At 42.7% G+C, this 18274-nt stretch overlaps 1 protein-coding gene across 1 annotated transcript in view; it reads right to left on the bottom strand.

Moving 5' to 3' along the window:
• Positions 1-2175: 2175 nt before the first annotated feature.
• The window catches only part of rgma (repulsive guidance molecule BMP co-receptor a), a gene marked incomplete at both ends in the record, with an annotated part of 19120 nt that continues 3021 nt past the window's right edge, over positions 2176-18274 (bottom strand). Inside the window, 4 exons of the mRNA XM_084453241.1 lie at positions 2176-2880; positions 4848-5365; positions 8271-8386; positions 10817-10907. Of these exons, the coding sequence (XP_084309367.1) occupies positions 2176-2880; positions 4848-5365; positions 8271-8386; positions 10817-10907 (1430 nt within the window). The remainder of the gene's footprint in view (positions 2881-4847; positions 5366-8270; positions 8387-10816; positions 10908-18274) is intronic.

Raw genomic sequence — 18274 nt, forward strand, 5'->3', positions numbered from 1 at the left:
CCTGCAAGGATGGAAAGGTCCAAATAAAATCCATTTAAAGTCAAATTACTTAGCAAACTATTTGTTGATGTTTCATCCAAATATGGCATGCCTAATTTGACATCCTCTGCTCAGTCTCAACTATGGAGAAGATTTAGTCAATGAATGAAATGACTTTTACGAGCACAATCAATGTAATGGTGGCTCAATGGCAGACACAACATGTGCATGACAAAGAGAGAAGTTCAAGAGCAAAGACTGACAACCCATTGTAATCTGAAGATGTCCGCCCACAAAGTTAGCACCTTAAACACAATCAAGACTCCAAACACCCAGAGTGCCATACAGTAAGTGTGTAGCATGCGTGAGAGAGACGGAGGAGAAAATTCTGCTGTTCGGAAATTGTTGGCACAAGGGCTAATTCTTTGGCAAAGATTTCCGCCATGAATTCACAGGTCTACAAACAGATGCAGGTCATATGTTCCCTACAGCATAGACACGTCAACACCCTTTTTTATTTAACAAACAGACCCAACTCTGGTTCTGGACAGAGCGCCCAGTGTGACTATACCTCCCTCAGGCTAAATGAATGGCTATTATCTCCCTCTACCTCTGCTTGGAACTGCGGACGGCCATGATGGAAATAAGAAACATTCAAAGGACTTGTAGAAATCTCCCTCTTTGCCATGATAATAACAAAGTTGGTTGGTCTATCGGTTAACTAAGAGATGAGTTTATACTCTGTAAACGTCACTTGGTTTCTGCATTATCTGTGCCCTTAGCCACATTTGTTCAGGGCTGTTTTTCTTATGATCATTTATATTCTTATTACATCCTTTACAATGAGACATGTATCACTATAAACACTGTCTATTAACACAACGGCAATATTTGGAGTGTAGTGAGAATCTTTGTGACTCTGCAGTTGACAGATGAAAATAGTGTTGTTTTTTACTATCTGCCAGTGCACTAGGGAGTAACAGCTTGGCAGGCAGTGTCAGTTTTAACTGACCCTAGACCACCATGTCGGTTCTATATTGGAACCTTGGGTGCAATATAAAGACATTAGGAAATATCCTCAAGAAAGTTTCTTGCATTTCTGAGGAGTGCACACACACGCACACACACACATACACATATACCACACACTTGTATGTACAAACAAAAATACGTGCACACACACGCGCGTGCACGCGCACACACCCACCTGCACGCACGCACACACACACACTGACACAGACAAAATCTTACAAAAGACCTGACAATATGACCTATTAATCTCCCCAGCAGACAACTAGACTGCTGCTCTGACATCCTCTTGGCTGAGCGCTTTCCCCCCCAAAAAAGCTCCCTGGCCTTTTCCAAAGCTGGAAACTCATCAAACAGGGAGCTGCTTATGGCCAGAGGTTAACAAAAGCCCCTGTCATGTCCTGTGGCCCCAGCCCCAAGAGCCCCAGAGAGCTCCGCTGGCTTGGCACCAGCGAGAGGAGGAGATCAGCAAACTCTTCTTTCTGCAGGAGATCATCTCGTCCCGCTTCCCATAGGCAAGCAGCCCCAGTGGGAATGCGGGGCTTAATCCCAGCTGTGACATCCAGAGCCGTGGGCAGCTCTGGCGCTCTCTCACCACTGCTCATTCACCAGAGGACCCCAGTCCTTAAAAATGCGCTCTATCATACTGCAGGCGTGAGTCAGAAGTCAACACATGAGCGACAAAAACGACGACGAGGACTATGGCTGGGATGGGGTTTGATTGAGGACTATGGCTGGGATGGGGTTTGATTGCACGTGAGGAGCTCTGTCCCATCAGGGGTCCGGTCGACTGGTCGGGCCTGCGGGCTAGCCTGGTCTAGCCTGGTCTAGCCTGGCCTAGCCTGGTCTAGCCTGGTCTAGCCTGGTCTAGCCAGGTCTAGCCAGGTCTAGCCTGGTCTAGCCAGGTCTAGCGTGGTCTAGCCTGGTCTAGCCTGGTCTAGCCAGGTCTAGCCTGGTCTAGCCTGGTGTAACCTGGTCTAGTCTGGTCTAGCCTGGTCTAGCCTGGTCTAGCCTGGTCTAGCCAGGTCTAGTCTCGCCACCAGGCCAGCCACTGGGGACAGAGCCAGAGCAGAGTGGAATGAGCTGACGTACAACACAACACAGTGAAAGCATGGTTTCACACACCCCACTCGCAGGTGGGATGGCGAGGCCGCCGCCGCTGGAGGACTACAGGTGAACGCAGCAACACTGGATCCACAACAAGACAGCCAGGCAGTTGAGCAGGGCCAGCGAGAGGACATCCGCTCTCCTCGGCGCCCCGTTGCCCAGAAATGCGTCCCTCTCAAAAATGTGGTACTTGTCCTTGTTTGAGTGGAGCATTTTCACGTCCTCAAAGGCATAGTAGGCGGCCATGGTGAAGTTAATGTCCCCAGAGGAGAGCAGGTCGAACACACAGGACTGGAAATAAAGGTCCTCCACTGGGAGGCGCTCTTTACACTTGGCCATGGCGGACTGGTAGGTGAAACCATGACCTTTGGCGCCGATCCTGGGCCGGCCCGCCCCGTGGGTCTCGGCGGCACGGGCCCGGAAGCTCCTGAAGTCGATGCGCTGGTTGGCGGGGCAGCCGTGCAGGCAGAGGTACAGGTCCTGGTTGTCGCGGTCCTCCAACGAATTCACCACTTCCTCCGGCATGCGCACGGCAAAGGTCAGGTAGCGGCCCACCTGCCGGACCACTATGGTGGTGCCGATGTAGCGGGCCTGGATCTCCACGTGCTGTCCCGGCACCTTCTCCACCACGCGCAGCGTGTTGGCGCCGTGACGCTCCCCGCCGTTCCTGGAGCCGTCGGCGAACGCGGCGGGCAGCTCGTCGGTCTCGGCGTGGTACGTCTTCTGATCCACGCACTCCTGGAAGTTCTTGAAGATGATCGTCAGCTTTACGGGAGGAGAGAAAGAACCAGACACATTTATTATTCACAGTCCGAAGATCCGTTCACATATGATAAACTGAATGTCTCAAGTGTATTTTTTTATTATTTTAATTTCCTTGAGATGAATGATATCATTGAACGCGGGGTGAATACAGATGATTTTGATACAGGCATATAAAAGAAGATAGTAGTTGGCGATTGTACTATGCAAATGTCAGAGGGGTGTCTTTGCGCTCGTGCATTAAGAACACCACCAGTTTGTTGGTGTGTGTAGACCCCTCTACGCCACCACCCCACTTCGGTGTCACATTTCAGCTACGGCTCCACACGGGGGAGGCCAAAGTAAACGCCCTCAGAAAACACGGGTCTGGGCCATGTTAAATCAGGCCTCAGTTTGCAGACACAAAGACGATCCATTCATGGTGCTGAAGAACCGGCCCGTGAACCCCAGAACTGTGCTCCGGGGCGTGGCAGGCGGCCAGCAGGGGAGAGTGTGCTCTGGGGGTAATTAACTGAGGCTGGACACTACTCCGCTTGCATGGTTTCATTAGGACGCCAGTGAGCCGTTGTCACAGAAGTGACCCCAGGACAGCCAGGGGCGCTCTGATCTCACGGCGCAGACAGAGGTGGAGGGGTGGGGGGAGGGGGTAAGGAGAGCACCATAAATGCCCTGTTATTACCCAGTCAAGTCATCTACCACCCCCAACCCACTCCCCAGTCCCCACAGCCAGAAAGCCTTTGTTATTGTGTGCGTATTATCTACCATCTAAAGAAGTACACTCTTGAATATTTAACTTAATTTCCATTGTTCTAGAGGCCTGCAGGTGGAAACACCTCTACAAGCCAACAACAAAAATTGGTTTATGACAAATTTGGTTTGAGACACAACTCATCTGCCTGAATGAAAATAGTGTTACCCCAGACAGGCTCCACACTGCAGCAGGAGCCTATACGACCCAGAGCTAATGCCCAGCTAAGCAGGGGAGTCATGTTTGTACAGGTGGCATAGGCTGCTGCCTTGTTTTCCCTTTGTCCAGACTGAATAACTTAAAAGCTGTCTCATTTGCTTCCAAGTACAGCTATGTAAAAATATCATTACCTTAAGTGCACACAAAAAGAGTCTGAATGCTAAATAGAGCATCATTAAGAGATCTTGATAATGGAAAATTGTTCTGTGTTCTACGTGATTGAGGACAAAGTCCTCTTACTTCTCTGAGCAAACCCTCCAGTCATGATACTACACATGATACTGGGGGAACCAGGCACTCTAAGCACCACTGCCAAAACTGGACCAAATGTGAATAGAATATAAGTGAATTTGCAGACCACAAATGCTGCTAGCTCTTTGTTTTCACCTTACTTTCTACTGAAAGCCATTTCAGGGGCAGCCGGCCTCCAGGCTGCCCAATGTACCGTGAAAAAAAACAATGATAATTTATGAGGTATGAGGGCAAACTAATGTGGAGAAAATATCTGCAGCTTCCTGCATGACTTGAGCACTTAGTTAAAACAACAGTTTTTTAACTCACACGCAATTATAGTGGGGACTTCTACAGACAAAGCAGGACTAACATAAGAAAAAAAAAGCGAGCAGACAGAAATGGCCTGCTAATGTTTGATGTTTTACAGCTGTTATGATAGTGGCATATCATTTGTAAACCTTATCAAGATCTCTGCAATTGTTCTGAGCTCTTCATCTGCTGTGGAACCCATCCAAACATTAACCAGAGTCCGCACTACAACAGACCCTTGGCTGATCCTACAACTCTGACCACATGACAGGGGAACAGAAACTCCCAAGAGGTTTATCCTATTTAGTGAGAAAGTGCATGGTAAACAGTAATAATCTGGAAAATAAATGTTCTTGGATGGATCTTGGATTATTGGAATGGATCTTTAGATTATTCAACGATAATCATGATGCTGTACAGTGAATAGATATAGACAGACTTTTATAGAGGCCCTTCTCACCTTGCTAGTGGCGGTAGCCGAGGAGCCCGGGAGGACAGGAGTGTTGGTCACCTGGACAGACAGGTACTTGTTGTGGATGAGCGGCCAGGCTCCCTCCACCTTGCAGGTCTGAAAGTCGTCGCTAAAGGTGCGCAGGTGTGGGTCTCCGAAGAAGCCACAGTGGGTGTAGTTGGGCGGCGCCGCGTGTTTGGGGAGGCTGCGCTCGTAGTGGCAGACCTCCGGCCCGTCCGAGCGCTCCTGGCTGTCCGGATGGGGCTGGGGCGGGGGTGGGGGCGGCGGGGTGCGGGGCCGCGGCTGCGAGGTGGGCCCCTCTTTGGAGCAGTTGCGCTGGCTCATGAGGTCCTCGATGCCATGCTGGGCTGAGTGGTAGGCCAGGTCGCCCCTGCAGGTGCGTGCCGTCCGCCGTACACAGCTGTTGTACGCCCGCAGCGCCATACAGAACTCCTCCTCAGGGCCAGAGCTTGAGGTGGAGGCCCAGAACTCTGAGTTGCACTTGAGGATCTTGCACTGCAGACTCACTGTGGGGAGAGGAGGAAACAGTAGGACCAACCACGGAGGTGTTATGGGACAAGCAGACAAACAAGTGCCAACAATGGACAGTTTCTTAAATCACTGATCTTCAATTCCGTTGTGAACTTTGAATAATATAGCTATAACATAAAATATGAGTTGAACACACTTTTGGTGATATGTATATTTTATCTATAGGCCTAGTTGAAAACCTAAAATAATAGAATAACAACTTGCAAAGGAAATGCCTTGTTTTCAGATTCCTTGGTAGGTGCTTGCTGCATTACTTGCTGCATACGTGTTTTGAGACAAATTGAGCATGTATTTCCATTAAACAACTCTTCAGTTCAGCGTAAAGGAAACCAAAATTCCACAAAGAATGTGTTTCCAAGAGCACTGCACTGTGCCAACTCTGTCATGTGACATGTACACTTCATTAAAAATCTATTCTGCTCTTAGTTTCTCAAAACTAACTGGATGAATGCAACCTCAGTTTTTACTAGAGATTCAGTAAACAAACGACCAAATTAACAATATATTCACTGGCACACTCGTGCTGTGCACATGCAATAACAGTAATTAGACTCGTAAGAAGCCTGGGAACATCAATGTTGTGTGGAGTTGGAGTTGTTGTTTTTTACAACACACATGAGTAGATTGGACATAGTGGTGAAGACAATCAACTAGAGAGCAACATTTATACACACTAGTTTATCTACATATCGATATCACCTATGATTAATTTTGGCTAAAGAAACAGACAGCATAGCAAAACACGCCAATGGGAAGACCTACTAGTCTTTCTGCTTTGATATTCTATTCTTCTTTTAAGAACCAAGCTCATGTTGAGTTAACCCGGAGGGGGGGGGGGGGGGGGTTATGACTTTGTGTGAGTGAACATAGGAGGAGTTTGCAGCTGTGAATGAAGACAATGCAATTTGCCACTGAGAGGAGACCAGCAGAGTCATAAATTAGCCCTGTGTAAAGGGATTAGGTTGAGTTTCATCAGCGTTGGGCTTGTTGTGGGGGGAGGCTGCAGGCCCTGGCTGCTCAGGAACAGGATCTCCAGAGAGAGACTCCAGAGAGAGACTGGCTCCAGGACCAGAGGGCAAAAGAGAAAAGAGGTCTCACCATTCCACAGGTTAACCTGGATATAAGGTATCCATCTTTCCATTTTCACATGGTAACATAGTTTCCAAAGGCATTCCCCGCTTCTTAAATTACTTGACATGAAATTAAAGTTGCTCTCTCAGGTGGTACGCTATTAGTATGCTATTGGCTTTTGGGGGGTATTGGGGGGGACGGGGGAGAGGGGGTAGGACATAATGAATACAATGCATTATGAATTCATATCTCTACAGCAAGACCCACAACCCTGCAACAAAGTCACAGTTTTTATAAGTGAATTATTTTAAATATTTAATGTAGATGATACATTATTCTATGGTTATTATTTGAGAGTTTAGCAGCCAAACGCTACACATTTACAATCAAGCTGAGTATGTAAAGATAGGTATCTATCTATCTATCTATCTATCTATCTATCTATCTATCTATCTATCTATCTATCTATCTATCTCGCTCTCTCTCTCTACTCAGCTTGATTGTCAAACTGCAATTACCACAAGGGTTTCTAACAAATTGAACTGAATTAAAAAAAACAACAACAACAAAAAAACATAAACCCATGCAAATAGACCATGTATATCCTGATAAGGACACAACAATCTAAACCTTAACAAATGTATCAGTAATAGGTCTATTCTGACCAATGCTAAGGTACTTTATGATAAGAAAAAGTTCTACAACTTGCCATTCCAGAGGTATAGAAAGGACAAAAGCTCCACATTTCATTGGTGGAGTTAGTTAACACTTTGAAGTCACACTTCCAGTTGAATAATGGCCTGCTGATGGCACCACAACCACAACTCATCCAACCCCCACAGTCAAAGCTCCCGCCTCCCGGCCACAAAGGCCATTTACCATCTACGTGATAAATGGCAATAAACGAATCTTAATCTCGAATAAGCGTCCACAACTAACACTGCATTATCACTCTCTGTTTGACAGTAGGCCTAAAGTGACTTGAAAGAGAACCAGATAAGGGTAGCCACATGTGCAAATTGAGTTGAGTGAGGCGATGTTTCAGCATTTTAAATGGCCAACGTTATATAATGGGAAGATTTAACTCAGAAGAGTGTAAGTTAGTGTAATATTAACAACGTTTTTGTTTGTTTATATTGTTTGTTGGTGTGTTGCTCATCCTTCCAACAAATGGCAGGCTACATTATAATGGGGGAAAAAAATACTATTTACAAATGCAAATGTCTTAGATCGACTCGGAGAAAGGGGAAAGTAACAAACATCTACATTTAGGGAATTAATCTGAAAGTCTCTAATGCTCCCATCCCCCAAACAAAACACGAGTAGCTACGGGGCTTCAGTAGAACGCTTGGGTATGCTATAACTTAGCTCAAAATTTCACAAAATCACGGAGATTACCCACACATATGCAGATAAGGTCATAAACGAGTTAAACTATTGACCTGTAGCCTTCTTTCGAGACCCTTGATTGTAAAGATCTCATTAATATAATGTGTAAAAGTAGGCTAGATGTTTGCGATTTAAAACGTTTGCCTTCAGTAATTGTATAGCCTATCACTTAAGCCAGCATTCTAATTAAATTTGAAAGCAAAACACCGATAGCCTACTTGACTGGGTACGTGTGTGGCAACAATCTGTTTTTAGGATTACTACTAGGCTACTCAAAAGTTAGGCTATGTATCGCTACTATACGCTGACCATTCGCTAAACTAGGGTGCACGACTTAATGAGGAAACAGTAGCATATAGACTCAGGCATGAATATATGTAAAGCATTTGTGGTTAAAAGAGCGTAAGTGTGACTTCTTACCAGAAGGAAAGAGGGAAAGAACCAAAACAAGGATCCTGCCGACTTCAAGCGCCGAGAGTCCTGCTCCTTTCCCCATAACCATCCATCCAGCTCGGGGTCGCACTTCTCTCCTCTCCCTGGTCAAACCAAATCAACGATGAGGGGGGAAAAAGTTTAGGGAATGTGTATCATAACTCTCGTTGAATAGCTGTCGATATCATGCCTGGGGTAGCCTACAGACTGCAATCATTTCTGCGCACCACTGGATACGAAATCACCCTCTCCAGTATGTAGGCTATTCAATGCATTAGAATTCCTCAGCAAACCCAGTAAAGGCTGGCAATCGATCTTCCATTTAGGGAGTGTCAAGCGGGTGTAGCGTACTACCGATTGGGCCAATGGGAAGGCGTCGTACTAGCCCTCAGCCCCTTCTCAGTTTCATATTACACCTCAATGTGCAGACTTGTTCGTCGTAGTCTTTTAAAGTCACGTTGACCGTCAGTGGGACTCAGAACCTGTTTTGAATAGCGGAATGTATAATTTTAACCTACACAGAGTGTGTTAGAGAGCAAACAATATTAAGTACCAAGGAATACAATGTAACAAGAAGAATGGAATCTGTATTGCCTAGACGTAGCCTACCTGCAGCTATTTTGAAGTCAAGAGTGAACTTGAAACATGTTGTTCTTACTTCATCACTCTCAATTCAACTTATGTTATTGCTTGGGTAACTCTTAGGTAATGAGTAATAACAAAGTGATGTTATGCAATGCCTCGCTTTATACTGCTGCCAATGTTAGCCTACCAAAAGATGACAGCGACTGTAAAGATAGTGGTCTACAGTTATAGTACATGTTACTACCATAAAGCAGACTAATTATATGTTGTCGTTATGTATGGCAATTGAGATCCAATTGGCTGCTAGTGTATTGTATACTTAGGGGCATTACAGGGGAGTCCTAAGCAACACAAATAAGCTTAAAATCTGATATTTTTATGGTGAGTACAGGAGCTGGTATAGACCGAACTCCCCTATGACTAAATCCTATGTAGCCTAGCCTATATAACATTGTGTTAAGGATTGGGGTAGCCTAGATATTGATGTTCTGTTTTAAGAGACAAAACATGTTTATGAAATTATATCCGCAACATCGATGTGGAGAAGCAGATCTAAGCACCTAGAGACAGTGATGTGCTGGATTTAATGATTTTCAAAAGCCATGCTCTAAATTCAAGATATGGATTGAAGAAATAAAAGGTTGATCTTACTATCAACTTTATAAAGCAACCTGCACTTGTCACAAGTGACATGCTCATAAGACTGCCCTTTGGCGGAGTTGCGGGCTATTGCTGAAACAGGCAACACAGAGAAGGTGCGTTTTAATGCGAAGCAATCTGCAAAGCAAAAAAAAAAAGTGTCTGACCCGGCTTTATTGTTTAACGTCAGGCGGTGTCTAATGTCATAACCATCGTCATGTATAGGCCTACTTGAAAGTGTTGGTGCAATTCAAGTAGCCTACAAATTATTTTTGGGATCCGGATTGGGTATTTGGAAATGACTAATCTATTCTCACAGGTCTATTGAGCTCAATTGTCAAGAACAAAGATCATTTATCAGTATTCCAATGATTCTCTACAGGCAAGCTAAAATAAACAGCCTATGCTACTTAGTCTAGGCCTATTTCTAATTGTGGTTGTCATGTCAATCCTGTAGCAGCAATCACAATTTACGTTATAAAACAGGCCACTACAATCCGTTCGCTAGTCTACTGATCTTCTGAAAAAATGGACTAACATACAGTATATTACAGTCTCACGCGTGTGAATATTTCGCATTTTCCAACAGATGGCGCTTGTTTTAACTCTGAATATGAAACATCACATCATGACAAACGCGCATGGGGCCAGTGAGACTGCGGGGGCCAAGATGACCTGTCATTAAAATAGCACGTTGTGGACAGCTTTATGAATTGCCTTTGTATTGGAATTATAGAGTAGGCTATACAGTCGGCAGTCGATAGACAGAATATCAGGAAATATTTTGAAAGTGCTTTATTTGTGCTCGTTTATCAATGTTGGGAATATCGGTGAAGGCTATTCAATCTCAGTCTCATGTCTTAATTTGAGCTATAGTGATCAGCAAATATGTTTTAATAACATGACGGCATGGAAATAATAACATAGCCTACATGACTTTAAAAAAATCATTATTCAAAGTTTTGATGTAGGCTATAGCCTAAGGCTACGACCCCATTTCACATGCATTAGAATAAAGTAGGCTATAGATTGATTAGATCATAGCTAGACAACTTGCTTTGCAAATTTTGTGTGTGTGTGTGTGGGGGGGGGGGGGGGTCTGTTCCTCTTTAATGTCACGCCAATTAAATACATTTGTAAAGAATCAGTCTCACTATTTTGGCAACCTGGACAAGCAGGCTACTTTATGGATTGGACACTGACAGGCAGGATTGTCCTCGCCACAAAAACATATTGAAAGCCCTCAAAACAACGGTGGAACACATCTTTCTGTATTTCATGTGCATGATGAGAACGTAGACATCACTAACCTTCGCGACTGCATGGAGCTCTCCAACTCGATCAGCTGCGGAACCGGAGGAAAGCGCAAGGGCGAGAGGAAGACTCCGAAACCCCACCAAACTAGGCGTCAGGAGTCACAGTATTCCAAGTAAACGCAGTTGTAGTTGTCGAAATTGGTAGAAAATGCGCATTTGCACTCATGATGTCCTTCGAGGGCGATCCAGGTAAAAGATAGTGGACTGAAAGAAATTTGACTTGATAAATTCACAGTCGAAATGGACTAGTCTGGTCTCGTCAAGTCAACTCTACTATTCATTTGTAAACTGATCATTTATACTAAGACAAAAAAAATAAAGACAGAAAATACGTTTACATCCCTTTTACTCCAACTATTAGCCTATCTTCAACGCGTCTGTATTCCAGCACTAAGGCTGGTTCTGGTCGACGCTGAGCCCCCAGGGCACCGCTGCTTCTGCTCCGCATGGACTGCTAATATCGGTGGCTCGTTCCCTCGCCTCGGTGTTGTGAAATGGCTAGTTAGAAAGTGTGAGAGAGACAATGATCGGCTCTGCATGACGTCGCTTGAACCCCACTTATATCCCACGAGTCTCTTCAGACAATAAGAGGAATGTTTAGGAATTGGAATGGGTTTCAAATTAGTATTCACTCGCATGCTGCTGCAACACGTTTTTAATAAATTACAGTATAAAGACAGATTCATGCTCCTCCTCCACATTTTGTTCCTCCCAGACAAATCCCCCCTGATTCAGCTGCCTGTAGCCCACCACCATCCCATCAACTAGAACAGAGATGAGATTGGGATGTAACGGCAATGCTTTTTTTGACTATATGGCTTAATGATGACATTCAAATAGCAAGATCAGATGAAGCCCACAAAAGTATTGTCAGAAACCGAGTTTAGTATAGGAGAAATAAATCAAAGCTAAACGGACTATAGCCTACCTATTCAGTGACAAGGGGAACACGAACGGAGGGAGGGGGGCATATGACTGCACCTGTCTATTAAGATCAAATTCAAGGATATTTCCTCCCCGGCACAACAATATGTAGCTTACAAGGACCTCACCCCCAAGGACCTCACCCATTACACAAGTGATTATGGTTAAATTACCATAATTATCTCAGTCAAGGTATGGACACCTTGGTGTTCCTGAGCCAAGTCATCCCTCTGTTGATCCCTTCTAGTTGTGGATGGCACAGGGCATAAACGGTTATAGCCTATCCAATGTTTTTGAGCATCTAACCATATTGTACACAAACCAAGTGTGCCAAGATCTGTATGTGGTTTTATACACATCTGGATTATTATCAAGAGAAGACATTTTTTTATTAACATCGCCCCTTACCTTGCAAAGCAATCTGAACCTGACCTGCAGGTGACATAGCAAGGCATTACCAGTCACAGCTAGGTCTGCCCTTCACTGATGGCCATTGAGCAGCAGCATTTTTACATTGATGTAACAGCTTACACATGAAAGGATGCCACACCAGTGTGAAATGAATGGCTTTAGAAGTGCCGGATACTGGCCCCCTGTCTCAAACACAGCTGGTGCAGGGGCTGCCTTCCTCCAGCAGCATGGTCAGTTTACCTAAACAGCCAGCTGGCTGCAGTGATGGACTCTGGGATATGTTGAAGGATTTATTTCCAGAACATATAAATAGTTTGAGTTTTGTTGATGAAATATTGAGATGTCATACTTGCAGACTTGGAGATAGGTTTGGAACAAATCAGATCAGCCATGTAACAATTATTACCATGTGGGAGAGAGGTTTGACACAGCACCCCCCTCAGGGTCCGCTGGCATCCTTTGAATTACCTCTTCCATTAAATTCTCACAGGAGGATTCTTATTGTATTTGATTGAACTCATTATAGCTACACAATCTGTCATGTGCAGGCCTTCACAAAGATCCAACAAGTCACAATGAAACTACTGATGAAAATGGAATTAAATACAAATCTGACTGGGTTTAATGGTAGTAAAACATAATCTGATAGCAAAGCCATTTATATTCCCCATTTGTTAACATGAATTTGAATGTGGGCTATCTCTTATGTTCAATGAGTTCAATTCAATAAGTTCAATGTGTTTCCGTTCTTAATAAGAGACCTAGTCAGTGGTAAAGAGAAAATATTGTTTTGCTAATAGCCTAATAGACTTCCATATCAACAATACAGTACGGGTGAGGCTATTTTGTCTAAAATTAATTGTTTTCATAAACTGAAATACAGTATAGCCCCTCAGGAAAAAAAATACATAATTTGTTCCATATCAAACATGATGATCAGAACAATCACTAGCACCGAATAAACAATGTAGCCTAACAATCACACAGAACAAACAATGTAGCCTAACAAATAAGATTCACAAATACACTGTCATAAATCCAGTTTTGTAGACAAATCGATAGCTTCCGGTTTCACTTTTAAAGCTTTATTCATACATGTCTGGAGGTTATTATGGTCGCGGTGGGTCTCTTGAGTGTGATCTCCCATTCATTCAGCCATTCCAGCTTCATATGTAAATGTCAGGGTTTCACACTGAGCATGTCAATACATCTGTTTCTTTCAACATCTGTGTGTTAATTTCACTTTGGCTGTAGCTGATAATTAGCAGCGGGCTCACAGAATGGACAATAGGGTCACAGAAGGGGCAGCACAAGATAAAACAACTGTGGTGACAGATAAACCAACCACTGGAATTAATGCTGCACTGTAGGTTCACTTCAGCATCATTAAGTGAAAGCTTCACCTCAATGTTGTCACTCTGACCACCACATTTAGAAAGAATAAATTAGCTATTGGGAAGATATATGAGGAAAAAATAACTGCCTTCCCAAGGGCTAAAGGTAAACTGCAGGGACATATTGTTGTATGTCTGGGTTTGGTTTAGAGTTTTGGGTTGAGTCCCACATATGGTTCAGACAAAAACATTGTTGCCTGTTAGCTACAGTATACTGTATGCCTCACTGGCTGTTCAGCTGGGAGTTTTCCATCACATCCACTAGGTCCCAAATGTCAAATAAAAATGCCTACTGCAATAAATAAGAAGACAACATTAAATTCATCTGCTGATCATCAACTCAGCATAAATCCCAACTTGTGATGACTTCTCTGTTAGGATACAGGTTTGTTGACATTCTCAGCCTTAGCTCACTTTTGCTCAGGGGGCATTCCAGCTTGTGATTTCTGTGCATGGAAAAAGCAAGAGCAGAAAAAAAATAATTCAAATCAACTACTACTGTTAGTTGAGCAACTGCAATAAGGCAATGTCAGTCATATAATTTTGGCTAATTTGTCACTTACAAATTGTGGATACATAAAATGTTGCATAATCTGGATCAATTACTTCAAATTATTTGATTGGTCTTGATTTATAACCAGTGCAATAAAACCAAGGGATCAGTCTTATACTGTAAATGCACCTCAATTACTTCCAAATAGATTTATGTATTTATGTATTCAGGTCTGGTATGTTGTGGCTTTTCTAAAGTGCTTGCTGGTTTCTGAAGTTATTATGTAGGAAACAGTGAACCTACAGGCTAGTTGAATTACAAAGCCATTGTATGGGAAAACATGATGCTGTAGCATTAGGGTCCCCCACATTCCCCCCAATAAGTACTGCTGGTCTTCCCTCTGGGCTACTACAACAACTAAAGGAGTAGTTTGGTATTTAGCATTATAAGCCTTGTTATAAGGTTATTTACAATCATATGCATATGCTTCTGAGACAGCCCTGACAAATCCATCTAGAGTATGTCTGACAGTTTTTCAAATTGTGACAACATATTGTGATTCACTCTAGTTACTTAAAGAAGTAGTATATTTAGCATCATAAGACCTGCCATAAGGTTCATTACGATCATATACAACAGTCCATATAAAAATGTTGACAGATTGTGCACTCTTGAGATATTAGTGCTCATTGCTCACAGCTAACCATATAATGGATCTCTATGGGCATATATATGCCTATAGAGATCCATGGTGTACTTAGGTATGACATGAGTAATGAGCACTAATATCTCAAGAATGCACAATCTGTCAACATTTTTATATGGACTGTTGTATATGATCGTAATGAACCTTATAGCAGGTCTTATGATGCTAAATATACTACTTCTTTAAAGGAGTAGTAAAGGGAAAATGCATGTTTAGCCCAGTTTTAAGGTTACTTATGATCATATACAATGGTTCAGATCAAAACGTTGACAAAGCTAGTATTTTCGAGAAAGTTGATAATTGCTCTACCACCGTTTTGGTCATACAATGGATGTGGATGGGCATCTTGAAAAATCATTCAAAAACATGTTAAACTCTCGATTTCAAAGACAAGAAACTCACCTAGGTGTTAGTTGGCGTTCTGATATATAATTCGCCATAAAGTAAGATTCTAGTTCATCTGGAAAGGCTTTTTTAAATATTTAGCATAGAACTATTTAGTCGCAGCACATACATGTGTAAACTTACGCAAACTAGGTAGCCTAGCAACATAAACAATAACAATAGCTACTGTAAGTAGTTCCGCTTCCTGAATCCCCTCTGCGGATTTATCTACACATCTACAAAGGTCGCTTCAATACAAGTCAATAGATTTCATAAAATGATCAATAAAACCCTAGAGGATTCATACTTTGCGGCGAATTTGATGTCAGAACACCAACGGACACCAATTACACCCTCGGTGAGCTTCTTGTCTTTGAAATCGAGAGTTTAACATGTTTTTGAATGATTTTTCGGGATTCCCATCCACATCCATTGTATGACCAAAACAGTGGTAGAGCAATTATCAACTTTCTCGAAAATGCTAGCTTTGTCAACGTTTTGATCTGAACCATTGTACAGTATATGATCATAAGTAGCCTTAAAACAGGACTAAACATGCATTTTCCCTTTACTACTCCTTTAAGTAACTAGAGTGAATCACAATTTGTTGTCACAATTTGAAAAACTGTCAGACATACTCTAGATAGATTTGTCAGGGCTGTCTCAGACCGGTCTCAGTCTGATCATTTATCTGTCTTAAGTATTTAATGAGATAATCCCTACTTGGACTTCATGAAAATTCATGAACTTAATCCATGACAACAATTGACAGGTGACTGCAACTATTTTGGTTTACCATTCTCACAACCAATGGAGAATAATAAATTATCTTTTGCATTTATGAATAAAAAATACAGCAGATGATTGAACTTGCTTTACTATAGGATACAATGTTGTTATTACAACACAATAATCATTACCTCACAAGAAACGTAGAGTTTCATTCATCCTATGTTCTATCAGTTCAGAGGTCATAACAATGTACAGCACTGATGGTCATCCATTCTTTTGACAGGTGAAATGCTCTTGAGGCCTCAGGTCTGGTTTCATTGGTCAACTCTTCATCTGAGCAGACCTCTCCATCATGGTGCTTCAGGAGAGAGATGAGGTGACGTAGCAAAGCAGCTTCAGGGCCCACTATCATGACCAAAAAACAAACTGGCTTTGTCCAGAGAAGCCTTTGTTACAGGAGGTATCATCTGTTATGTGGTTCAGCCATGGCGAGTGGCAGCTGTGTGCAGTGTAACAGAGCTTGTCTGTATTTCCCAAAGCAGTCAAAGTGTTACTGCGAGCAAGTGTAGTCTACTTGCACAGGCTGCTTTTGAGAAATATGTGATTAATTGTTGTGTCCCCATCAAAGAGCCCGATTTCAGAATGAAAATATACTATTCTGACGCCTGCCCATGTTAGCCATTTGTCAGATGTAGACACCTAAGTGAAAACATTCATTTTAATCCACATTAAAGACATTTTATGAATTATGTTGATGAAATACAGTGTATTATAAAGAAAATGCCATGTAAGATGGTAGGATGGAGGAGTGTTAGATTCACCAAAATGAGGCAACTAGAAAATGTGTCACCAACAAACCAAAATGAAATACAGTAGATGGGGTTCAATGGGTTCTTAAAGGAGCCCATAGGGGTGCCTACGAATTACTTGCCAAGCATTGAAGTGACACCCATCATGGACACCCACATTTGCACCAAAAGCAGACAAACTAAAAGGAAGACCCACACCAACATCTCAGGTCATGTGAGGTGCAGCTTTCACACCATCTCCTTTCCAACTGAGACACTAGGTCAGCAGGTCTTATACTACCTGGGCCAGCACAGGTAAAAACGCATCACAACCAACAAGGTGACGACAAGCAGTGGATCAGTGTCACATCTGAGCAGGACCGATCTTGAAACCAACTTTGAAATGGAGAGCAACTAAAAAAAAACAAGCATACTAATGTGTTTGTAATCAAAGATCAAAGTGTCCCAGGTTCAATTCCAGTGAAGTGCAACCCTGTCTTTTGTGCTACTGCTTTTTGTTGGAGTAAGTCTAAAACCTTACCCTGAGCCTAACCACACAAGTAATGTAATGCTTATTTTGTCAAAATAGCACAGATGTAATTTTGTCAAAATGAGCAACAGAAATGACATAGAAAACATAAAAAAGTGTTATAAGAAATGTTAACATGGATAGGCATCAGAATATTTCAATAATAGGCCTAATATGTTGCAATTGAAATATGGACTCTGCAGCCAAGTTTATTTAACATCTATAATTCTATAAGAAGATCTGAATTTGGTCACAGCTACCACAAAAACTCAATGAGATTGCTCTCACGTATTTTTTCTGTAGCAGACTGACACCTGAAATGAGGGCTGTGTGCTCAGCATCACTGTCACTGATAATACGTGTGTGAGAGTGAATTCTAAATTCTATTTGCTAGTGATATGTAGAGTTCAGGCACTGGCCAGAATTACTCAGTCAGGAACAATGTCAACGCAGAAAGCCTGCAAATTGGCAGAGCCTTCAACAGGAATGGACCAGAATGCCTAAACCCTCATTATAGAGAACATGCTCTCATTCAAGATTCGGGGAGGGTGAATTTTCAAAACCACGGACCCCAATCCTGTGAGAATTGTGGACACTGTTTAATTCTAGACATGCACCCAACCAGAGGGGATGTGGATGTGAATGGACTGTTAGTGTAATTACCCTGGTGGCAGATAGAGATGGCCTGAATGAATGACACTGCGCATCACAGTAAATGTCCATGAAGCCCATTTGTGAATGCTACAGGCCAGGGTACCCCAGACTGTGAAGGGAATGGCAATGATGCGTTTGCTTATTATTGCTTACTGTATGTATGCTACACACTCATCTCAATGTAACAGCAGGCTTTTGCATTTCTTGCTTAAATATCTGCTTATAAATATACATAAGATATTATTTTGGATGGTCTATCATTTCAAACATCCACAAGTTTTGTATTTTATCTTAGAAGAATAGTAGGCTACTGTAGGGGGAAATACTTAAGTGTTATTACTGAGCAAATATTATACCCTTGTAGTTTCAAAATAACGACCGACATTGACACAATGTCCATATTACAGTATGTTATAGAAACAGACCTTTGCACTTTT

This window comes from Borostomias antarcticus, assembly GCF_949987555.1.
Source record: "Borostomias antarcticus genome assembly, chromosome: 18".
In the NCBI taxonomy this organism is placed as follows: domain Eukaryota; kingdom Metazoa; phylum Chordata; class Actinopteri; order Stomiiformes; family Stomiidae; genus Borostomias; species Borostomias antarcticus.